This window comes from Chiloscyllium plagiosum, unplaced genomic scaffold (assembly GCF_037043375.1).
Source record: "Chiloscyllium plagiosum isolate Xiang-an unplaced genomic scaffold, Cpla_swu_hap1 HiC_scaffold_7, whole genome shotgun sequence".
NCBI lineage: Eukaryota > Metazoa > Chordata > Chondrichthyes > Orectolobiformes > Hemiscylliidae > Chiloscyllium > Chiloscyllium plagiosum.
In genome coordinates this window covers 90,163,639-90,181,628 of record NW_028270145.1, presented here as the reverse complement: position 1 = coordinate 90,181,628, position 17,990 = coordinate 90,163,639, and the positions used below count along the sequence as shown (strand labels likewise).

The 17,990-nt window shown below is 41.2% G+C and overlaps 1 protein-coding gene across 3 annotated transcripts in view; it reads left to right on the top strand.

Annotated features, from left to right (window-relative positions):
- Nucleotides 1-17,680, top strand: part of LOC148149660 (uncharacterized) — a 271,395-nt gene extending 253,715 nt beyond the window's left edge. For all 3 annotated transcript variants that reach the window (XR_015757546.1, XM_087988624.1, XM_087988623.1), the window contains 2 exons: nucleotides 12,537-12,623; nucleotides 16,430-17,680. Coding sequence is in view for 2 of the 3 variants with exons in the window: in XM_087988624.1 (XP_087844750.1) it covers nucleotides 12,537-12,623; nucleotides 16,430-16,569 (227 nt within the window). In the remaining variant the exon portion in view is untranslated. The remainder of the gene's footprint in view (nucleotides 1-12,536; nucleotides 12,624-16,429) is intronic.
- The last annotated feature ends 310 nt before the right edge of the window (nucleotides 17,681-17,990 follow it).

Below are 17,990 nucleotides of genomic sequence, written 5' to 3'. Positions count from 1 at the left end.
CCTTGTCGGAACGAAACTTTACGAAGCTTGGGGAAGCAAAGTTGTTTTATACAGTGGTTTAATGATCGAGTACTTCTGAACAAATATTCATACTGTACCTTAAATAAATGTCAAGATCATACTTACATTAGTGTCCTAGAATTTTGGCTAATTGTTATAGTACAACAACAATTTGCAGTTATAAAACACAATAATGTGGTAAACCAACCCAAGCTGCTTCACAGAAGCATACGAAAACAAAACTTGAAACCAAATCATGAAAGGTGATACTGGAGAAAATAACTGAAAGCTAGGTCATAGAGTCATAGAGATGTACACCACAGAAACAGACCCTTCAGTCCAACCTGTCCATGCCGACCAGATATCCCAACCCAATCTAGTCCCACATGCCAGGACCCAGACCATATCCCTCCAAACCCTTCCTATTCATATACCCATCCAAATGCCTTTAAAATGTTGCAATTGTACTAGTCTCTACCACTTCCTCTGACAGCTCATTCCAAACACGTACCATCCTCTGTGTGAAAAAGTTGCCCCTTAGGTCTCTTTTATACCTTTCCCCTGACACCCAAAACCTATGCACTCTAGTTCTGATCTCCCCCACCCTAGGGAAGAGACTCTGTCTATTTATTCTATCCATGCCCTTCATGATTTTATAAACCTCGAATAAGGTCACCCCTCAGCTCTCAACGCTCCAGGGAAAACAGCCCCAGCCTATTCAACCTCTCCCTGTGGCTCAAATCCTCTAACCCTGGGCAACATTCTTGTAAATCTTTTCTGAACCCTTTCAAGTTTCACAACATCTTTCCGATAAGAAGGAGAGCAGAATTGCACGCAATATTCCAGCAGTGACCTAACCAATGTGCTGTACAGCTGCAACATGACCAGAAAGAGAGGTTTTAAGGAGTATTTTAAAGTCAGAAAGAATGGTAAAGAGGCAGTGAGGTTGACCTTGGCCTTAATCCCTTGGTCCCTCTTTAATACTTCAGCTATTGGAAATGATAGGATGGCCCAAGATGGTGAGCATCTGGTTGTGATATTGCCCTGCCTGCTTAACAATGCCAGCTGTTGAAAAACGAGTTTACAGAGAGATATTGATATGTTTAGTAAGTGGGCAAAAAGTTGGCAAATGGAGTACAATGTGAGCAAATGTGAAGTTATTCACGGGAGAACAAGATAATAGAATATTATTTAAATGGAGGAAAACTGCAGAAAGCTACAACACAAAGGGATTTGGGTGTACATGTGCACAAAACTCAGAAAGTTAGCCCACAGAATGTTGCCTGGGATGAGAAGTCTCTGTTATGAGGAAAGATCAGATATGGTGGGTTTGTTTTCCTTGGAACATAGAAGATTGAAGGGAGATCTGATTGTGGTATACAAAATTATGAGAGTTATTGGCAGAGTAGATTGTGAGAATCTCTTCCCCATGACAGAGGGCATAAGTTTAAGGTGAGGACCAAATGGATTAGAGGAGATATGTGAAGAAAAAAATTTCACCCAGGGGTTGGAAGAAATATGGAATGTACTGTGTGAGAGCATAGTAGAGATATGCTCACTATATTTAAAAAGCATCTGGATGAGTACTTAAAATGCCAGGGCATAGTAAGCTATAGATCAAGGGCCGTTAAACAGGATTAGTTTAATTTGGTGTTTGTTGGTAGACATAGACATGGTGAGTTGGTGGGCCTGTTTCTATGCTGTACGACACTATGGCTATAGATGCAGCAGGCAATCAGGAAAGCTAATGGAACATTGGCCCTTATTTCAAAGGGGTTGGAGTATATGACTAGAGATATCTTACTGAAATTGCACAAGATGCTGGTGAGACCAAGTCTGGAGTACTGTGAGCAGTTTTGGTCCTCTTATTTAAGGAAGGATATCAGTTCAGAGACAGATTATTAGAATGATCCCTAAGATGGATTGTCTTATGAGCAAAGGGTCTACTCATTAGAATCTTGAAGAATTAGAGGTGATCTCTTTGAAACATATGCTTCTTAAGGAACTTCACAGTTGTGAATGCTGAGAGGATGTTTCCCCTCATGAGAGAGTCTAAGACCAGAGGGTGTCGTCTCTGAATCAATGGACACCAACTTAAGACTGAGAAAAGGAGGAAGTTTTTCTCTCTGAGTGCTGTGAGCCTTTGGAACTCTTTGCTACAGAGAGCTGTTGGGGCAGAGTCCTTCTGTACACTTAAGGCTGTGATAGATAGAATCTTGATCAATAGGAGAATCAAAGGTTATGGAGAAAAGGCAGGAAAGTGTACGTTAGTAATGTCAAATCCGCCATGATCCTATTGAATGGTGGAGCAGGCTTGAGAGGCTGAATGATCTATTCCTATTTCTTATAGTTTTATGCTCTTAAGGAAGCAGGATCAGGGCAACATAGATAAGTTGTATGTAGTCCATCTTGAATAGAAACAAAGAATCAAGTTTTCTTGTTTAAAATTATTGTGACTGGTATGAAACTATCAATTAAACTCCTCCCAAAAGAGACCCTTATTCAGAATTCACCATGGAAAATTGATTGTAAATACGTATCTTACTCTTTGTGGCAGACTTAAAATCATTGTCAGTGTATATGGAATTAGATGACATATTCCAATCTTCCCAGAGACTGAACATTTTCCAAAAGAGATGCAAACATCTAGTCATTAACTGTGAGCATGACCCATATCCTTGCTTTGTTGAGTCTTCACTTCAAGTAACCATCCTTAGGTGCTTTCCTCAGCTTTCAGTGCATTTCTTAAATCTACCAACAGCAGTCAAGGCTGTTCTAATGATTCTTCTTTCCCCAGTCATGTCAGAGTAAGCCACCTGGAATTTTTTTAGGCAATCACAGAATACGTCTTTTGAACTCGAGATCATCTCCCTTCCCCATTCAGCTGTGATATCTCACAAAGTGAAGTGGCCTTTTCTGTCTATTGACCATATAGAAGCTCAGCTGTCTAGTTGAGATGTACATGCATTTGTAGGGAAGCACATAACCTGATCTCAACAATACTTTCCATCGCCCTCTTCATGGTAATGTTAAAAATCACACACTAGATTATGGTACAACAGGTTTATTTGGAAATACTAGCTTTCAGAGTGCTGCTTCTTCATCAGGTAGCAGTGGAGCAGGATCATAAGACACAGAATTTATAGCAAAAGATAACTGTGATCTTTTGCTCTAAATTCTGTGTCTTACGATCCTGATCCACAACTACTTGATGAAGGAGCAGCACTCTGAAAGCTAGTATTTCCAAATAAACCTTTTGGACTATAACCTAGTGTGTGATTTTTAACTTTGTCCACCCTTGTTCAACACTTGCACCTCCATATCATGATAATGTGAAACACATTAACTTTGTATCTAAACTGAAATATTCATGGTTTGCCCTTGATCCCAACTTTTATTCATCATATCTCATTAAGACTTGAGTTATATTCCTGAAGGAATGATTCGCACTTCTAATCAAATTTAATATTTGATCTTTCACTACCTTGGCATGGGTCTACTAGTCTGTTTCTCATTCATAATTGTTTTGCCGTGGGTGAAACAGTATATACACCAATCTGTGTTTTTGTAGACTTGTAAATTAGGCAGATGGGTGGGAGATATAAGATCAGGTCTTGTAAAATGGAAGATGCAAATGTAACCATATAATTGATCAATGGGAAACATGTGCCTATGTTTTCTGCCAATCTTAGGGTGGGACTGTGTTGTTGTCATTGGCTGTGCATTAATTTGAAGTTGACATGGGTCATGAGCATGATGAATCTTCATGTGATTGAACAGGTGTATATTCAATGCACAGACCTTAGGGTGCATGGATGTCAGTTGATCTACTCAGACCTGAAGCAAAGTCTTTGTTTCCTTTCCTTTCTTTCTCTGCCACATTATTAAGGTATTGGCATTCCAATATGATGTGGCTCATGAACAAGCTGTTGCCATTCTGAATGATTGGTAGCAAGAACCTATCAGTCATTAATGTCAATGCTGACTCATTTCAATAAGAACTTCACAGTGAGTTATGGAGTCATAGATCTACAGCTCAGCAAAAATCCCTTCAACCATCATTCTACGCTGGTCAAAAGCAACACCTAACCATTCTAATCCTATTTTATAGACAATAGGTGCAGGAGTAGGCCATTCTGCCCTTCGAGCAAGCACCACCATTCATTATGATCATGACTGATCATCCTCAGTCAGTATTCTGTTCCTGCCTTATCCCCATAACCCTTGATTCCACTATCCTTAAGAGCTCTGTCCAACTCTTTCTTGAAAGTATCCAGATACTTGGCCTCCACAGCCTTCTGGGGCAGAGCACTCCATAACCCACCACTCTCTGGGTGAAGAAGTTTCTCCTCAATTCTGTTCTAAGTGGCCTACCCTTTATTTTTAAACTGTGTCCTCTGGTTCAGGAGTCACCCATCAGCGGAAACATGCTTCCTGCCTCCAGAGTGTCCAATCCTTTAATAAGTACTTTTCTAGTACTTGGCCCATAACCTTATGTGTCTTGGCTCACAAGTGTACATCTAAAAGGAGCTTAAATAATATTAGTGTTTCTGCCTCTACCACAGGTAGTGTGTTCCAGATTTCCATCACCTTCTGGGTGAAAAAGTATTCCCTCACATTCCCTCCTACAGCTTACCTCAATGCTATGTTCCTAATGATTGATCCCTCCACCAAAGCGACATTTTCTTCTTTGCTTATCCTAATTTTATACATCATAATAATGATCCCTCAGTCTCCTTTGCTCTAAGGAAAACAATCTTATCTAGTTTCTCTTCATAACTAAAACTCTCCAGCCCAGACAACATCTGGGTAAATCTCCTCTGCATCTTCTCGAGTGCAATCATTTCCCTCCTATAATATGGATTTCTGAACTGCACATAGTGGTGTCTCAACCTAAGTTTTATGCATTTCCAGCATGACTTCCTTGCTCTTAAACTCGCTGCCTCAGCTAATGAAATGAAGTATTCCATATGCCTTCTAAACCACTTTATCTACCGGTTCTGGTACATTAAAAGACTGGGGGACATACATGCCAACAGTCGAGAGCGTGGTGCTGGAGAAGCACAGCAGGTCAGGCAGCATCTGAGGAGCAGGAGAATTGACGTTGATTCTACTGCTCCTCAGATTCTGCCATACCTGTTGTGCTTTTCCAGCACCACACTCTCAGTCTCCAGCATCTGCAGTCTGCACTATCTTCTATGCATACCAAGATCCCTCTGATCCTTGATGCTTTCCAGAATCCTATTGTATTCCCTTGCCTTGTTTGTACTGCTCAAGTGCATCACCTCATACTTATCTGGATAGAATTCCATTTGCCACGGATCAACTCATCTACACCCTTCTGTAATCTAAGGCTATCTTCATTATTTACTATCCCACTAATTTATCATCTCATCCACAAGCTTCAAACATCCTATGTTCAAGTTTAAATAGCAAGTGTTCCTTGTGGTTTATAGTTATAAAAATGCCCCTCAACGATCACCACCTGTGCCCTGCTACTCAGCCAATTCTTCAGTTGGAAATACATACTTATACTTTTGGATGATATCAAAAACTGGATGATATCAAACTGTTAAGATATTATCTGGATGGAAAAGAATTTTTAGCATGTAGTTTCATGGAAATAAGTTCAAGATTTTATTGGATTGTCCTTTGTCTGCTACTTACAAAAAGTAAATGATTTTGGACAAAAGATGAGCAAAGCTTTTAGGGAGATATGATATGGAATTTAATATATTTGATTGTTAAAAAAATTGGCTTTGAAAAGAATATGGGGCCTCTGTGCTAATGATTATCTAGCAAACCTTTCTAGGTTTGACTTTTTTTTCCACAGCCCTTGTTGATCATAAGGGAGAAATCCTCGTAAGTGACAAATATCTCTCTATCTCTCAAAAGATATTTTTGGATAAGTTTAAAAATATCAATATTTTCGACTACCTCATAACCTCTGAGAAGAAGGCTTGACATATTTCAACTTCTTTTAAAGTGTGAATTTTGCTTTATAACAATTGGATTATCTCAAGTTCATTGAAGAAGCCTGTGAAAGTATTTTTTTTCCCTCTGGTATGAAAGTAGATTAATTAGTTACTTTTGAGATTGAATGAAACCATTCATAAGCGTGCAATTGTGGAATACTATAAGTTAATAACCAGCATATTCCTCTTGTTGCAGTTGTAGCAAATGTCTATCACATTTTCTTGGCCAGAACATTGGTCATTTGAAAATTGAGACAGCAGGTCCTGTTTGGGAAGGTAGTCTTCAGACATTAGACAGTCCATTAAATTTGAGGTTGCAGGAGTTTTGGCTAAATACTTGTGAGCCGACTTGAAGGAGGACTTTAGTATTTACTTAAATATTTTTCATTGAATTCAGAGAGGGCAGTGGAGCCGTTGTTGATCGAGTTCTCTAGCACTCCTATGAGTTGCTGATACATGGTCCAGTGGTGGCACAAAGGTTCAGTGATTAGCACTTCTGCCTCACAGTGCCAAGGACCTGGGTTTGATTCCACCCTTGGGTGAATTTCTATGTGGAGGTATCACATTCTCCCTGTGTCTGCATGGCTTTCCTCTCACAGTCCAAAGATGTGCAAATTAGGCGGATTGGTCATGGGGAATGCAGAGTTGTGGGGATAGAAAGGGGGGTAGGCTGAATCTTGATTGGATGCTGTATGCAATGTTGGGGGTGTGGACTTGATGGACTGAATGGCCTGCTTCCACACTGTAGGGATTCTATGATAACTTGACTTGCAGAGATCTTTGTTGACAAACATTTCTAATAACTTGTGAAAGGCTAAACTGGCACAATTTATCTAGTATTAGGTCTGCTACAGAGTCCTGATTCAACCAGTCAATCAAACCACTCAATTTAAAGTGCTTGTAATGCAAGTAAGGAGGATAAAGTTCAGTAAGCTTTCCAGAAATGTTTCACAAAAACACAAGAAATGGGAACAGGATTCAACCCGAGGCCCCATCAGGACTGCCCTGTCATCTGTGGCTTCAATTCCAATTTCCTGCCTGCTCCTCATAATCTTGATGCCAAAAGTCCAGTTTCAAATGTATTTAATGACAGAATGTTTTCATCCGCAGGATATAATTTTCAAAAGATTTGCCACAGATAAAGAAATTTCTTCTCATCTTAGTCCTCTGTGATTGGCCCATTATTTTGAGATTATACCATTTTTCTTTAGATTCCTCAAACATGACATCAATGTTTGAATGCCCCTGTTAAGCCCATTTCAAAGTTGTGTTTGTTTTAATGAAACCACTTTTCACACTTCTAAACTCTAAAGAAAATAGGTGTGACGTACTGAGCATCTCATCATAGGATAACTCTTCTGTCCCATGCAAGAATTTACTGCAGCTTTGCTATTCCACTTCCAATACTTAAATACCTTTCCTTAAATACTGGGCAAAACTACACAGTATATTCCAAAGGCAGCCTCACTAAAGCCCTGTAAAATTGTAGACCTAGATGTTCCTGTATTACAATTGCCTTACCCACATAATTTGCCTTCCTAACTGCTTGCATTATCTGAATGCTAACTTCCCAAGTTCCTTGAATGAGAACAATAGCTTTTGTTTTGAACAGCACATAAACAGAAAACCACATATAACAAGATTGCTAGAGTTCATACTGAACAGCATCGCCTGGACTGATCCCAACATAATTGCAGGACTTGAGGGGAAGAGTGAAATTGGTCTTGGACAACAATGTGAAACAGTGTGATAGTTAATTCATATTTTGTTGCAATCTTACCCTATGCTCACTTTTATTGAATTCTCTGCTCCAGATTGCTAAGATTTTTTAGCAAATATGTAATGGAACAACAGCAATGTATTTTTTTCAGCCACTTTGGCCATTGGAGAAATGTGAAATAAAAATGGGATATTCTGGAAATTTTCAACAAGCACAGGAAACAGACTTTACACTTCAGGTCAGGGAGCTTTCATTAGAAACTCTTTCAAAGGAATTTGTGCTATTTTGTTTTATCACACAGCATTCCAATACTATTAAATAGAAGTGTCTGTGTTGTAACTTGCTAATCAATTTGAAGTTGCTGTAGCACTGTTCCATGTAGCCGGAGACTCAAGATAAATTTGCTTGCGTAGCCAACCATAACTAATTGCTGAATCTGGCACATGCCACAGAAATTCTACCAGTAGATATTTGAAAACGAATATACACTTAAATCGAATATTTTTTTTCAAAAATGTCAAATAGATTTAATATCTGACGTGTGAAAAGATCAATGTTGGTTACATTCTGATGTTTGAAAGGCAATTATGTTTTTGGGCTGTGTTTTTAAATTTGGTGTAAATGAAGCAGGCCATATATCCTGTTCTGTCATGCGCCATAAATTGGATTGGTTTTGAAATAAGTCCATGAAGGCCAATATCCCATCACCAATTTGCCCTTTATTTGCACGTGTATGGTACATAACACTGACCCAGCTAAATTCGAGCAGGCTCCGAGAGTGTACAGAACCCACAACTCTCCTGTCAGAGGGCAGTTAAGAGTGAGCCATATTAGTGTGGGTCTGAAATCACAATGTAGGCCAGACCAGGTAAGGATGGCAGTTTCTTTCCTTGAAGGGCATTAATGAACCAGATGGGGTTTTTCTGACAATCGGCAATGGTTTCACAGTCACCATTAGACTCTTAATTCCTTGTTTTAAATTGAATTCAAATTTCACCATCTGCCATGGTGGGATTTGATTCCCTGTCCCAGGAACATTACCCTGGGTCTCTGTAATAGCAGTCCAGCAATAATACCACTCGGCGACCATCTGCCAGAGAGAAAAAAAAACTGCCTGACTTTGTGAGGTACCATAGCTGTATGAGGAAGGTAGATGATCACTTGTGACAGAAGAGAGGTATCTTCTGCCCTCTTGAAAAAATAGGTCCAAGAGAACAAAGAACAAAGAATAAAGAAGATTACAGCTATGGAACAGGCTCCTCGGCCCTCATAGTCTGCGATGATCCATATCCTCAACTAAATCCACTGTCTATTTTCTAAAGGTCTGTATCTCAAATGATGCTATCATTCCCATCTCTATCACCTCCACTGGCAATGCACTCCAGGCACACAAGACCCTCTGCGTAAAGAACTTTCCACGTATATCTTCCCTAAACTTTTCCTCTGTCACTTTGAACTCGTGACCCCTAGTAATTGAGTCTTCCAGTCTGGGAAAAAAAGTTTCTTGATATCCACCCTGTCTACACCTCTCACAATTTTGTAGACCTCAATCATGTTGCTGATGTCTGCTTTTTTCCACAAATCCGGACGACACAAGTTTTCGGTTCAACAACAGTAGCTTTATTATCGGACAGCCACGAGAGATTCAAAGCATCACTAAAGTAGCTGAGTGCCTGCTTGTAGCGACTCTTCTTCATGAATCTCTGCCTTACACTCAGAGACAGTATATTTTATAGGAATTGAACAAAGACTTATCAGTCACATGGATGATTGACATCACATAACTCAACGTAGACAATTATGATTTTACAAAACCTAACGAATGTCGATGTCCTGAAATAATGTGAGAATGGTCAACAGAAACCGATTATTGTATCTTCCATGATTATGTGTTAATGGAAAGGAACTAAGGCAGAAAGGTTTTGCCTGCAACAAATGGGGAACTCAGATACCTATGCTAATGGAGATGACGTAGCTGGGGGATTCACATACCTATATTAATATGGAGGGGAAGAGAGACAATGGGAGAGGGAGGCAGTTGACTGGGTTGGGGCCAGGGCTATTAGTCTTGTCTGGAAAGGACAAAGATCTTGTCTAGGCTTCCTTGGGGGGCAGCCACATGTGTGGATTGAAAGAGTACAGGCTTTCAGTTGCTGTTGCAGTAAGTTTTTTTTGGTAGTGGGATATTTAACCCTAAAGACCCCAATGTGCCCTGGAAGAGAAGTAAAGCATGGAAATGATCCCCCTGTGACATTTTAACTTCCTCAATGTTCCCACTCAACCACTTTCTTTCCATTGAAAATAGAACATGGAACATAGAATATAGAACATTACAGCGCAGTACAGGCCCTTCAGCCCTCGATGTTTAGCCGACCTGTCATACCATTCTGAAGCCCATCTAACCTACACTATTCCATGTACGTCCATATGCTTGTCCAATGACAACTTAAATGTACTTAGAGTTGGCGAATCTACTACCGTTGCAGGCAAAGCATTCCATATCCTTACTACTCTCTGAGTAAAGAAACTACCTCTGACATCTGTCCTATGTCTATTACCTCTCAATTTAAAGCTATGCCCCCTCGTGCTCGCCATCACCATACTTGGAAAAAGGCTCTCCCTGTCCACCCTATCTAACCCTCTGATTATCTTATATGTCTCTATTTTGTCACCTCTCAACCTTCTTCTCTCCAACGAAAACAGCCTCAAGTCCCTCAGCCTTTCCTCGTAAGACCTTCCCTCCATACCAGGCAACGTCCTAGTAAATCTCCTCTGCACCCTTTCCAAAGCTTCCACATCCTTCTTATAATGCGGTGACCAGAACTGTACACAATACTCCAAGTGTGGCCACACCAGAGTTTTGTACAGCTGCAACATAACTTCATGGTTCCGGAACTCGATCCCTCTATTAATAAAAGCTAAAACACTGTAAGCCTTCTTAACAACCCTGTCAACCTGAGTGGCAACTTTCAAGGATCTGTGTACATGGACACTGAGATCTCTCTGCTCATCTACACTACCAAGAATCTTACCATTAGCCCACTACTTTGCATTCCGGTTACTCCGACCAAAGTGAATCACCTGGAGTTAAACTCCATTTGCCACCTCTCAGCCCAGCTCTGCAGCTTATCTATGTCTCTCTGTAACCTAAAACATCCTTCGTCACTATCCACAACTCCACCTTCTGTCTTCTTTCAGCAAGCCAATTGCTGATCCAAACTGCTATATCTCCCATAATCCCATTCTTCCACATTTTGTACAATAGTCTACTGTGGGGAACCTTATCAAACGTCTTGCTGAAACCCATATACACCCCATCAACCAGTTTACTCTCATCTACCTGTTTGGTCACCTTCTCAAAGAACTCAATAAGGTTTGTGAGGCACGACCTACCCTTTACAAAACCGTGCTGACTATCCCTAATCAAATTATTCTTTTCTAGATGACGATAAATCCTATCTCTTATAACCTTTTCCAATACTTTACAATAACTGAAGTAAGGCTCACTGGTCTATAATTACCTGGGGTGTCTCTACTCCCCTTCTTGAACACAGGAACCACATTTGCAATCCTCCAGTCTTCTGGCACTATTCCTGTAGACAATGATGATTTAAAGATCAATGCCAAAGGCTCGGCAATCTCCTCCCTGGCTTCCCAGAGGATCCTAGGATAAATCCCATCCGGCCCAGGGGACTTATCTATTTTCACTCTCTGCAGGATTTCTAATACCTCTTCCTTGTGAACCTCAATCACACCTAGTCTAGTAGCCTGTATCTCAGTAATCACCTCGACAACATTGTCGTTTTCTAGAGTGAATACTGTCGAAAAATATTCATTAAGTGCTTCCCCTATCTCCTCTGATTCCACGCACAACTTCCCACTACTATCCTTGATTGGTTCTAATCTTACTCTCGTCATTCTTTTATTCCTTAAATGCCTATGGAAAGCCTTAGGGTTTACCCTGATCCTATCCACCAACAACTTCCCATGTCTCCTCCTGGCTCTTCTGAGCTCTCTCTTTAGGTCTTTCCTGGCTACCTTGTAACCCTCAAGTGCCCTAACTGAGTCTTCACATCTCATCCTAACATAAGCCTTCTTCTTCCTCTTGACCAGAGATTCTACTTCCTTCGTAAACCACAGCTCCCGCGCTCTACAGCTTTCTCCCTGCCTGACAGGTACATACTTATCTAGGACACACAGGAGCTTTTCCTTGAATAAGCTCCACATTTCTAATGTGCCCATCCCCTGCAGTTTCCTTCCCCATCCTATGCTTCCTAAATCTTGCCTAATCGCATCATAATTGCCTTTTCCCAGCTGTAACTCTTGCCCAGTGGTATACACCTATCCCATTCTATCACTAAAGTAAACATAACAGAATTGTGATCGCTATCACCAAAATGCTCACCTACTTCCAAGTCTAATACCTGGCCGGGCTCATTACCCAGTGCCAAATCTAATGTGGCTTCGCCCCTTGTTGGCCTGGCTACATACTGTATCAGGAAGCCCTCCTGCACACACTGGACAAAAACTGATCCATCTATAGTACTCGTACTATAGTGTTCACAGTCAATATTTGGAAAGTTGAAGTCCCCCATGACACTACCCTGTCTCTCTCACTCCTATCGAGAATCATCTTTGCTATCCTTTCCTCTACATCTCTGGAACTATTCAGAGGCCTATAGAAAACCCCCAACAGGGTGACTTCTCCTTTCCTGTTTCTAACCTCAGCCCATACTACCTCAGTTGACAAGTCCCCAAACATCCTTTCTGCAACTGTAATACTGACCTTGACCAATAATGCCACACCTCCCCCTCTTTTACCATCTTCTCTTTTCTTACAGAAGCATCTAAATCCTGGAACCTGCAACAACCATTCCTGTCGCTGCTCTATCCATGTCTCCGAAATGGCCACAACATCGAAGTCCCAGGTACCAACCCAAGCTTCAAGTTAGACAATAGACAATAGACAATAGACAATAGACAATAGACAATAGACAATAGGTGCAGGAGTAGGCCATTCAGCCCTTCGAGCCTGCACCGCCATTCAATATAATCATGGCTGATCATTCCTAATCAGTATCCTGTTCCTGCCTTATCTCCATAACCCTTGATTCCACTATCTTTGAGAGCTCTATCCAACTCCTTCTTAAATGAATCCAGAGAGTGGGCCTCCACTGCCCCCTGTGGCAGAGCATTCCACACAGCCACCACTCTCTGGGTGAAGAAGTTTCTCCTCAGCTCTGTCCTAAATGGTCTACCCCGTATTTTTAAGCTGTGTCCTCTGGTTCGGCACTCACCCATCAGTGGAAATATGTTTCCTACTGCCAGAATGTCCAATCCTTTCATAATCTTATACGTCTCAATCAGATCCCCTCTCAATCTTCGAAACTCAAGGGTATACAAGCCCAGTCGCTTCAGTCTTTCAGTGTAAGGTAATCCTGCCATTCCAGGAATTGACCTCGTGAACCTACACTGCACTCCCTCAATAGCCAGAATGTCTTTTCTCAAATTTGGAGACCAGAACTGCACACAGTACTCCAGGTCTGGTCTCACCAGGGCCCTGTACAGCTGCAGAAGCACCTCTTTGCTTCTATACTCAATTCCTCTTGTTATGAAGGCCAGAATGCTATTAGCCGCCTTCACTACCTGCTGTACCTGCATGCTTGCCTTCATTGACTGGTGTACAAGAACACCCAGATCTCTCTGTACTGCCCCTTTACATAAATTGATTCCATTGAGGTAGTAGTCTGCCTTCCTGTTCTTGCTACCAAAGTGGATAACCATACATTTATCCACATTAAACTGCATCTGCCATGCATCTGCCCACTCACCTAACTTGTCCAGGTCACCCTGTAATCTCCTAACATCCTCATCACTTTTCACCTTGCCACTCAGTTTTGTATCATCAGCAAATTTGCTAATGTTATTGCTGATACCATCTTCTATATCATTAACATATATTGTAAAAAGCTGTGGTCCCAGCACGGATCTCTGCGGTACCCCACTGGTCACTGCCTGCCATTCCGAAATGGAGCCATTTATCACTACCCTTTGTTTCCTATTAGCCAACCAATTTTCAATCCAATCTCGTACTTTGCCCCCAATACCATGCACCCTAATTTTACTCACTAACCTCCTGTGTGGGACTTTATCAAAGTTCACCCACCTTATTCTGGATGCTCCTGGCATTGAAGTAGACACACTTCAAACCAACTTCTTGATTGCCGGTGCCATCTTGCGTCCCTGAAACTTGATTTCAGACCTCCCTACTCTCAACCTTTTCTTCACTCGAACTACAATTTTGGTTCCAATCCCCCTGTTGGATTAGTTTAAACCCACCCCAATAGCCTTAGCAAATATTCCCCCCAGGATATTGGTACCCTTCTGGTTCAGATGAAGACCATCCTGCTTGTAGAGGTCCCACCTGCCCCAGAAAGAGCTCCAATTATCCAAGAATCCAAAACCCTCCGTCCTGCACCATCCGTGTAGCCATGTGTTCAACTCCTCTCTCTCCCTATTCCTTGCCTTACTAGCATGTGGCACGGGCAACAAACCAGAGACAACAACTCTGTTCGTCCTAGCTCTAAGCTTCCATCCTAGCTGCCTGAATTTCTGCCTTAAATCCCCATCTCTCTTCCTACCTATGTTATTGGTGCCTATGTGGACCATGACTTGGGGCTGCTCCCCCTCCCCTTAAGGATCCCAAAAACACGATCTGAAACATCATGAACCCTGGCACCTGGGAGGCAACACACCAACTGAGTCTCTCTCGTCCCCACAGAATCTCCTATCTGTCCCCCTAAATATTGAGTCCCAATGACCACTGCTCTGCCCCTCTTCTCCTTCCCTTCTGAACAGCAGGGACAGACTCTGTGCCAGAGCCCTGTGCCCTACTGCTTTCCCCTGGTAAGTCATCCTCCCCAACAGTATCCAAAACGGTATACTTATTGTTGAGGGGAATGGCCACAGGGGATCCCTGCACTGCCTGCTGGTTCCCTTTCCGTCCCCTGACTGTAACCCATCTGCCTTTTTCTTGTACCTTAGGAGTGACTACCTCCCTGTAACTCCTCTCAATAACTCCATCTGCCTACCGAATGATCCGAAGTTCATCCAGATCCAGCTCCAGTTCCCTAACGCGGTTTTCGAGGAGCTGGAGTTAGGTGCACTTCCCGCAGATGTAGTCAGCAGGGACAGTAGTGGTGACCCTTACCTCCCGCATTTTGCAAGAGGAACATTCAACTGCCCTAACCTCCATTCCCACTATTCTAAATTCCCAAAGAGACTGTTGAAAAAAATAAGGAATAAAACATAAACTCGTTACCTTACCTAACCTTTTTTGGTTAGAGGAGGAGGATAGGTGGAAAACACTACCTGAGTAGTGTTTCGGATAACGCAACCACACAAATATATGACTTCCCAGAAGTCCTTCGCTCCTCCCTCGCACCTCTCGGCAAATGATGGCCCGACTCCCAAGGTAAGTTCCTTTTAATGCAGGAAAACTCACCCTTCCCTGCAGCCGTCGCTTCACCACTCCTCTCCTCGCCGCTCATAGTCCTAACCTACTCAATTTCGCCTTATAGCTCACACCCTCCATACCAGGCAACATCCTGGTGAACGTCCTCTGCACCCTCCCCAAAGCATCCACATCCTTTTGGTAATGTGGCGACCAGACCTGTGTGCAATATTCCAAATGTGGCCGAACCAAAATCTTATACAATTGTAACATGACCTGCCAACTCTTGTACTCAATACCTTGTCCGATAAAGGAAAACAAGCCGTATGCCTTCTTGACCACTCTACTGACCTGCATTTCTGCCTTCAGGGAACAATGGACCTGAGCACCCAGATATCTCTGCATATCAATTTTCCCCAGGATTTTTCTATTTACTTTATAGTTTACTCTTGAATTGCATCTTCCAAAATGCATCCCCTTGCATTTGTCCGGATTGAACTCCATCTGCCATTTCTCTGCCCAACTCTCCAATCTATCTATATTTTGCTGCATTCTCTGACGGTCCCCTTCACTATCTGCTACTCCACCAATCTTGGTGTCATCTGCAAATTTGTGAATGAGGCAACCTACACCTTCCTCCAAATCATTTATGTAAGAGGTTTACTCTGACATGACCGATGAAAGAAGAATCATTGGAACAAGCTTTATGGCTGTTAGTGGATTTAAGAAACACTTTAAAAACTGAGGAAAACACTTAAGGACAGGCAGTCAACGTGACGCCTCAAGATAGGAAGGATATGGGACATTCTTACAACTAATAACTAGATGTTTGAATTGATTTTGTAAAATTGATCATACTCTACAGCGATTGGAACAAATCATATAGTTCCATAGACACTGGCAGCATTTTTTAGTCTGTTCACATACAATAAGATATATATTTTTTGTTCACCTTTGAATGGTTAATTCAGAACAAAGCTCTCGTCAGGAGGGCGTTGGGATGATTTTATTTAATAATTTAATTCCAGTTTCAATATTTTAAAATTATTTCATTCCTTGTTTCTGTTCAAGAAGACGACAGTAGTCACAACCACCTGGTGAAGAGGCAGCGATCTAAAAGATAGTGCCTCCAAATAAACCTGTTGGACTATTACCGGGTGTTGTGTGATTTTTAATTTTGTAAGAAAGAATAACCAAGCAGAATTTGGTAATGCTTAGAACCATACAATATTGTTTGTTTTATCATTTTCTTGAATTGTTAACTCTGCTTTCTTCCCACAGGTGCTGCCAGACTCCAAGCTTCACCAGCCATTTCTGTTTTTGTTTTGGATCTTCAGCATCTGCAGTTCTTCATTCTGTTTGAGATATTTGCCTCAGTTGGTATCCTACCTTCTGCTTCTAACCCACTGAGGCAACTATGATAACAAATTACTTCTTGGTCCTCATATCCACAAACAACATCACATCGTTAAGCAGAATGAAGCAATTAAGGCTATCTCTCAATTTGGTCACTTGATTGAGACTCCTTTTGTCTCTAAACATCAGATAACATCAATATCTCAGAAAAACATTTGGTTAAAATTGTTCAGCCAAATGAAGGCAGAGAAGAAGAAATTCAAAAGTCGAGACAGCGTGTCTGTTATATCCTGTGATATAAAGTCATTCACATCCCATGGTTAAGGTTACTGGCATTATGCTTAGTAATTATCAAAGTTTGCTATTAATAGTTTTAATAGCTTTACTACATTAATTGAAATATGTAATCAACAAATTAGGGAACTGAGCATGTACCTTAGATATAAATAGTTTAAGAATTAGTTGTTGGACGCCATAAGGTTACTTCCTTCGCAATGCTGGAAGTTAGGGTATCTTTTAAACCCGTATGCTTTTAGTATTCCATATTTAGCATTTCCTATGTAGCATGAAACCTCATTTAACTGTGTAATGATAGAAAGTAGTGTTCCACATGTGTCAACAAAAGATTTGTCAGGTACAATACTACACTTTTATAAGTGCAGTGCTTCCAAAAATAAGAAGTTGTTATTCTTTGAAGGAATGAGAACGATCCTGCAGTTGGAGGTGGGCAAAGAGATAATGATCATCCAACGTTATAATAGTCCCACGCTCATTGCTCAAAAGCATTTTGATCATTAATTGACAGAACCAAACTTATAATCCCTTGGAAATAGAATATAATTGACTATGAGGCCATCTTTATTGAACAGTTGTCATCAGGCCATTCTCATTAGCCTGCCCTTATCAGGTGGTCCTCAGGGAACTGTCTTTTCCAGATGGAAATGAATCAGAAGAGAAGGAGGAAAACCCAGGGAAAAGTTCTTTAACACTTCAACTGGCAATGCTGCTTTCACAATTTTAATGAAATCCACATAATCTATGCCAACAGCCTGTTTATCCGCTGGCATCAGTGGACAATCTCCAGTTGTCTTGGATGTGTATTTTTCTGTATCTAATTAACCAATTTATCATTTCTAAACCATTGCTTCTTCACAAATTCAATAAATTATTGAAAAATTGTTACAGATTGTTGACTGCCTGTATTTGACAACCGTGATCATGAAAGCGCTTCCCTGGTGAAAATCAACAAAGTGTACTAACAGTGATGTTATGGATTTTGCTCCAAGGACATAGTGGCATTTGCATCCATCTCCTGTTCTTCACCTTCTAGGTGTTAGATCTTGTGGATTTAGAAGGTGTAGTATGAGGAGCATTGTTAAGTTGTTACAGTTGTTTGGTTCACACTGCTACCTCTGTGAATTAAGGGCAGGAGAAATGATTGTTGATGGTGTTCGACTAAAGTTTCAATCACATGAACTGTTTTGTC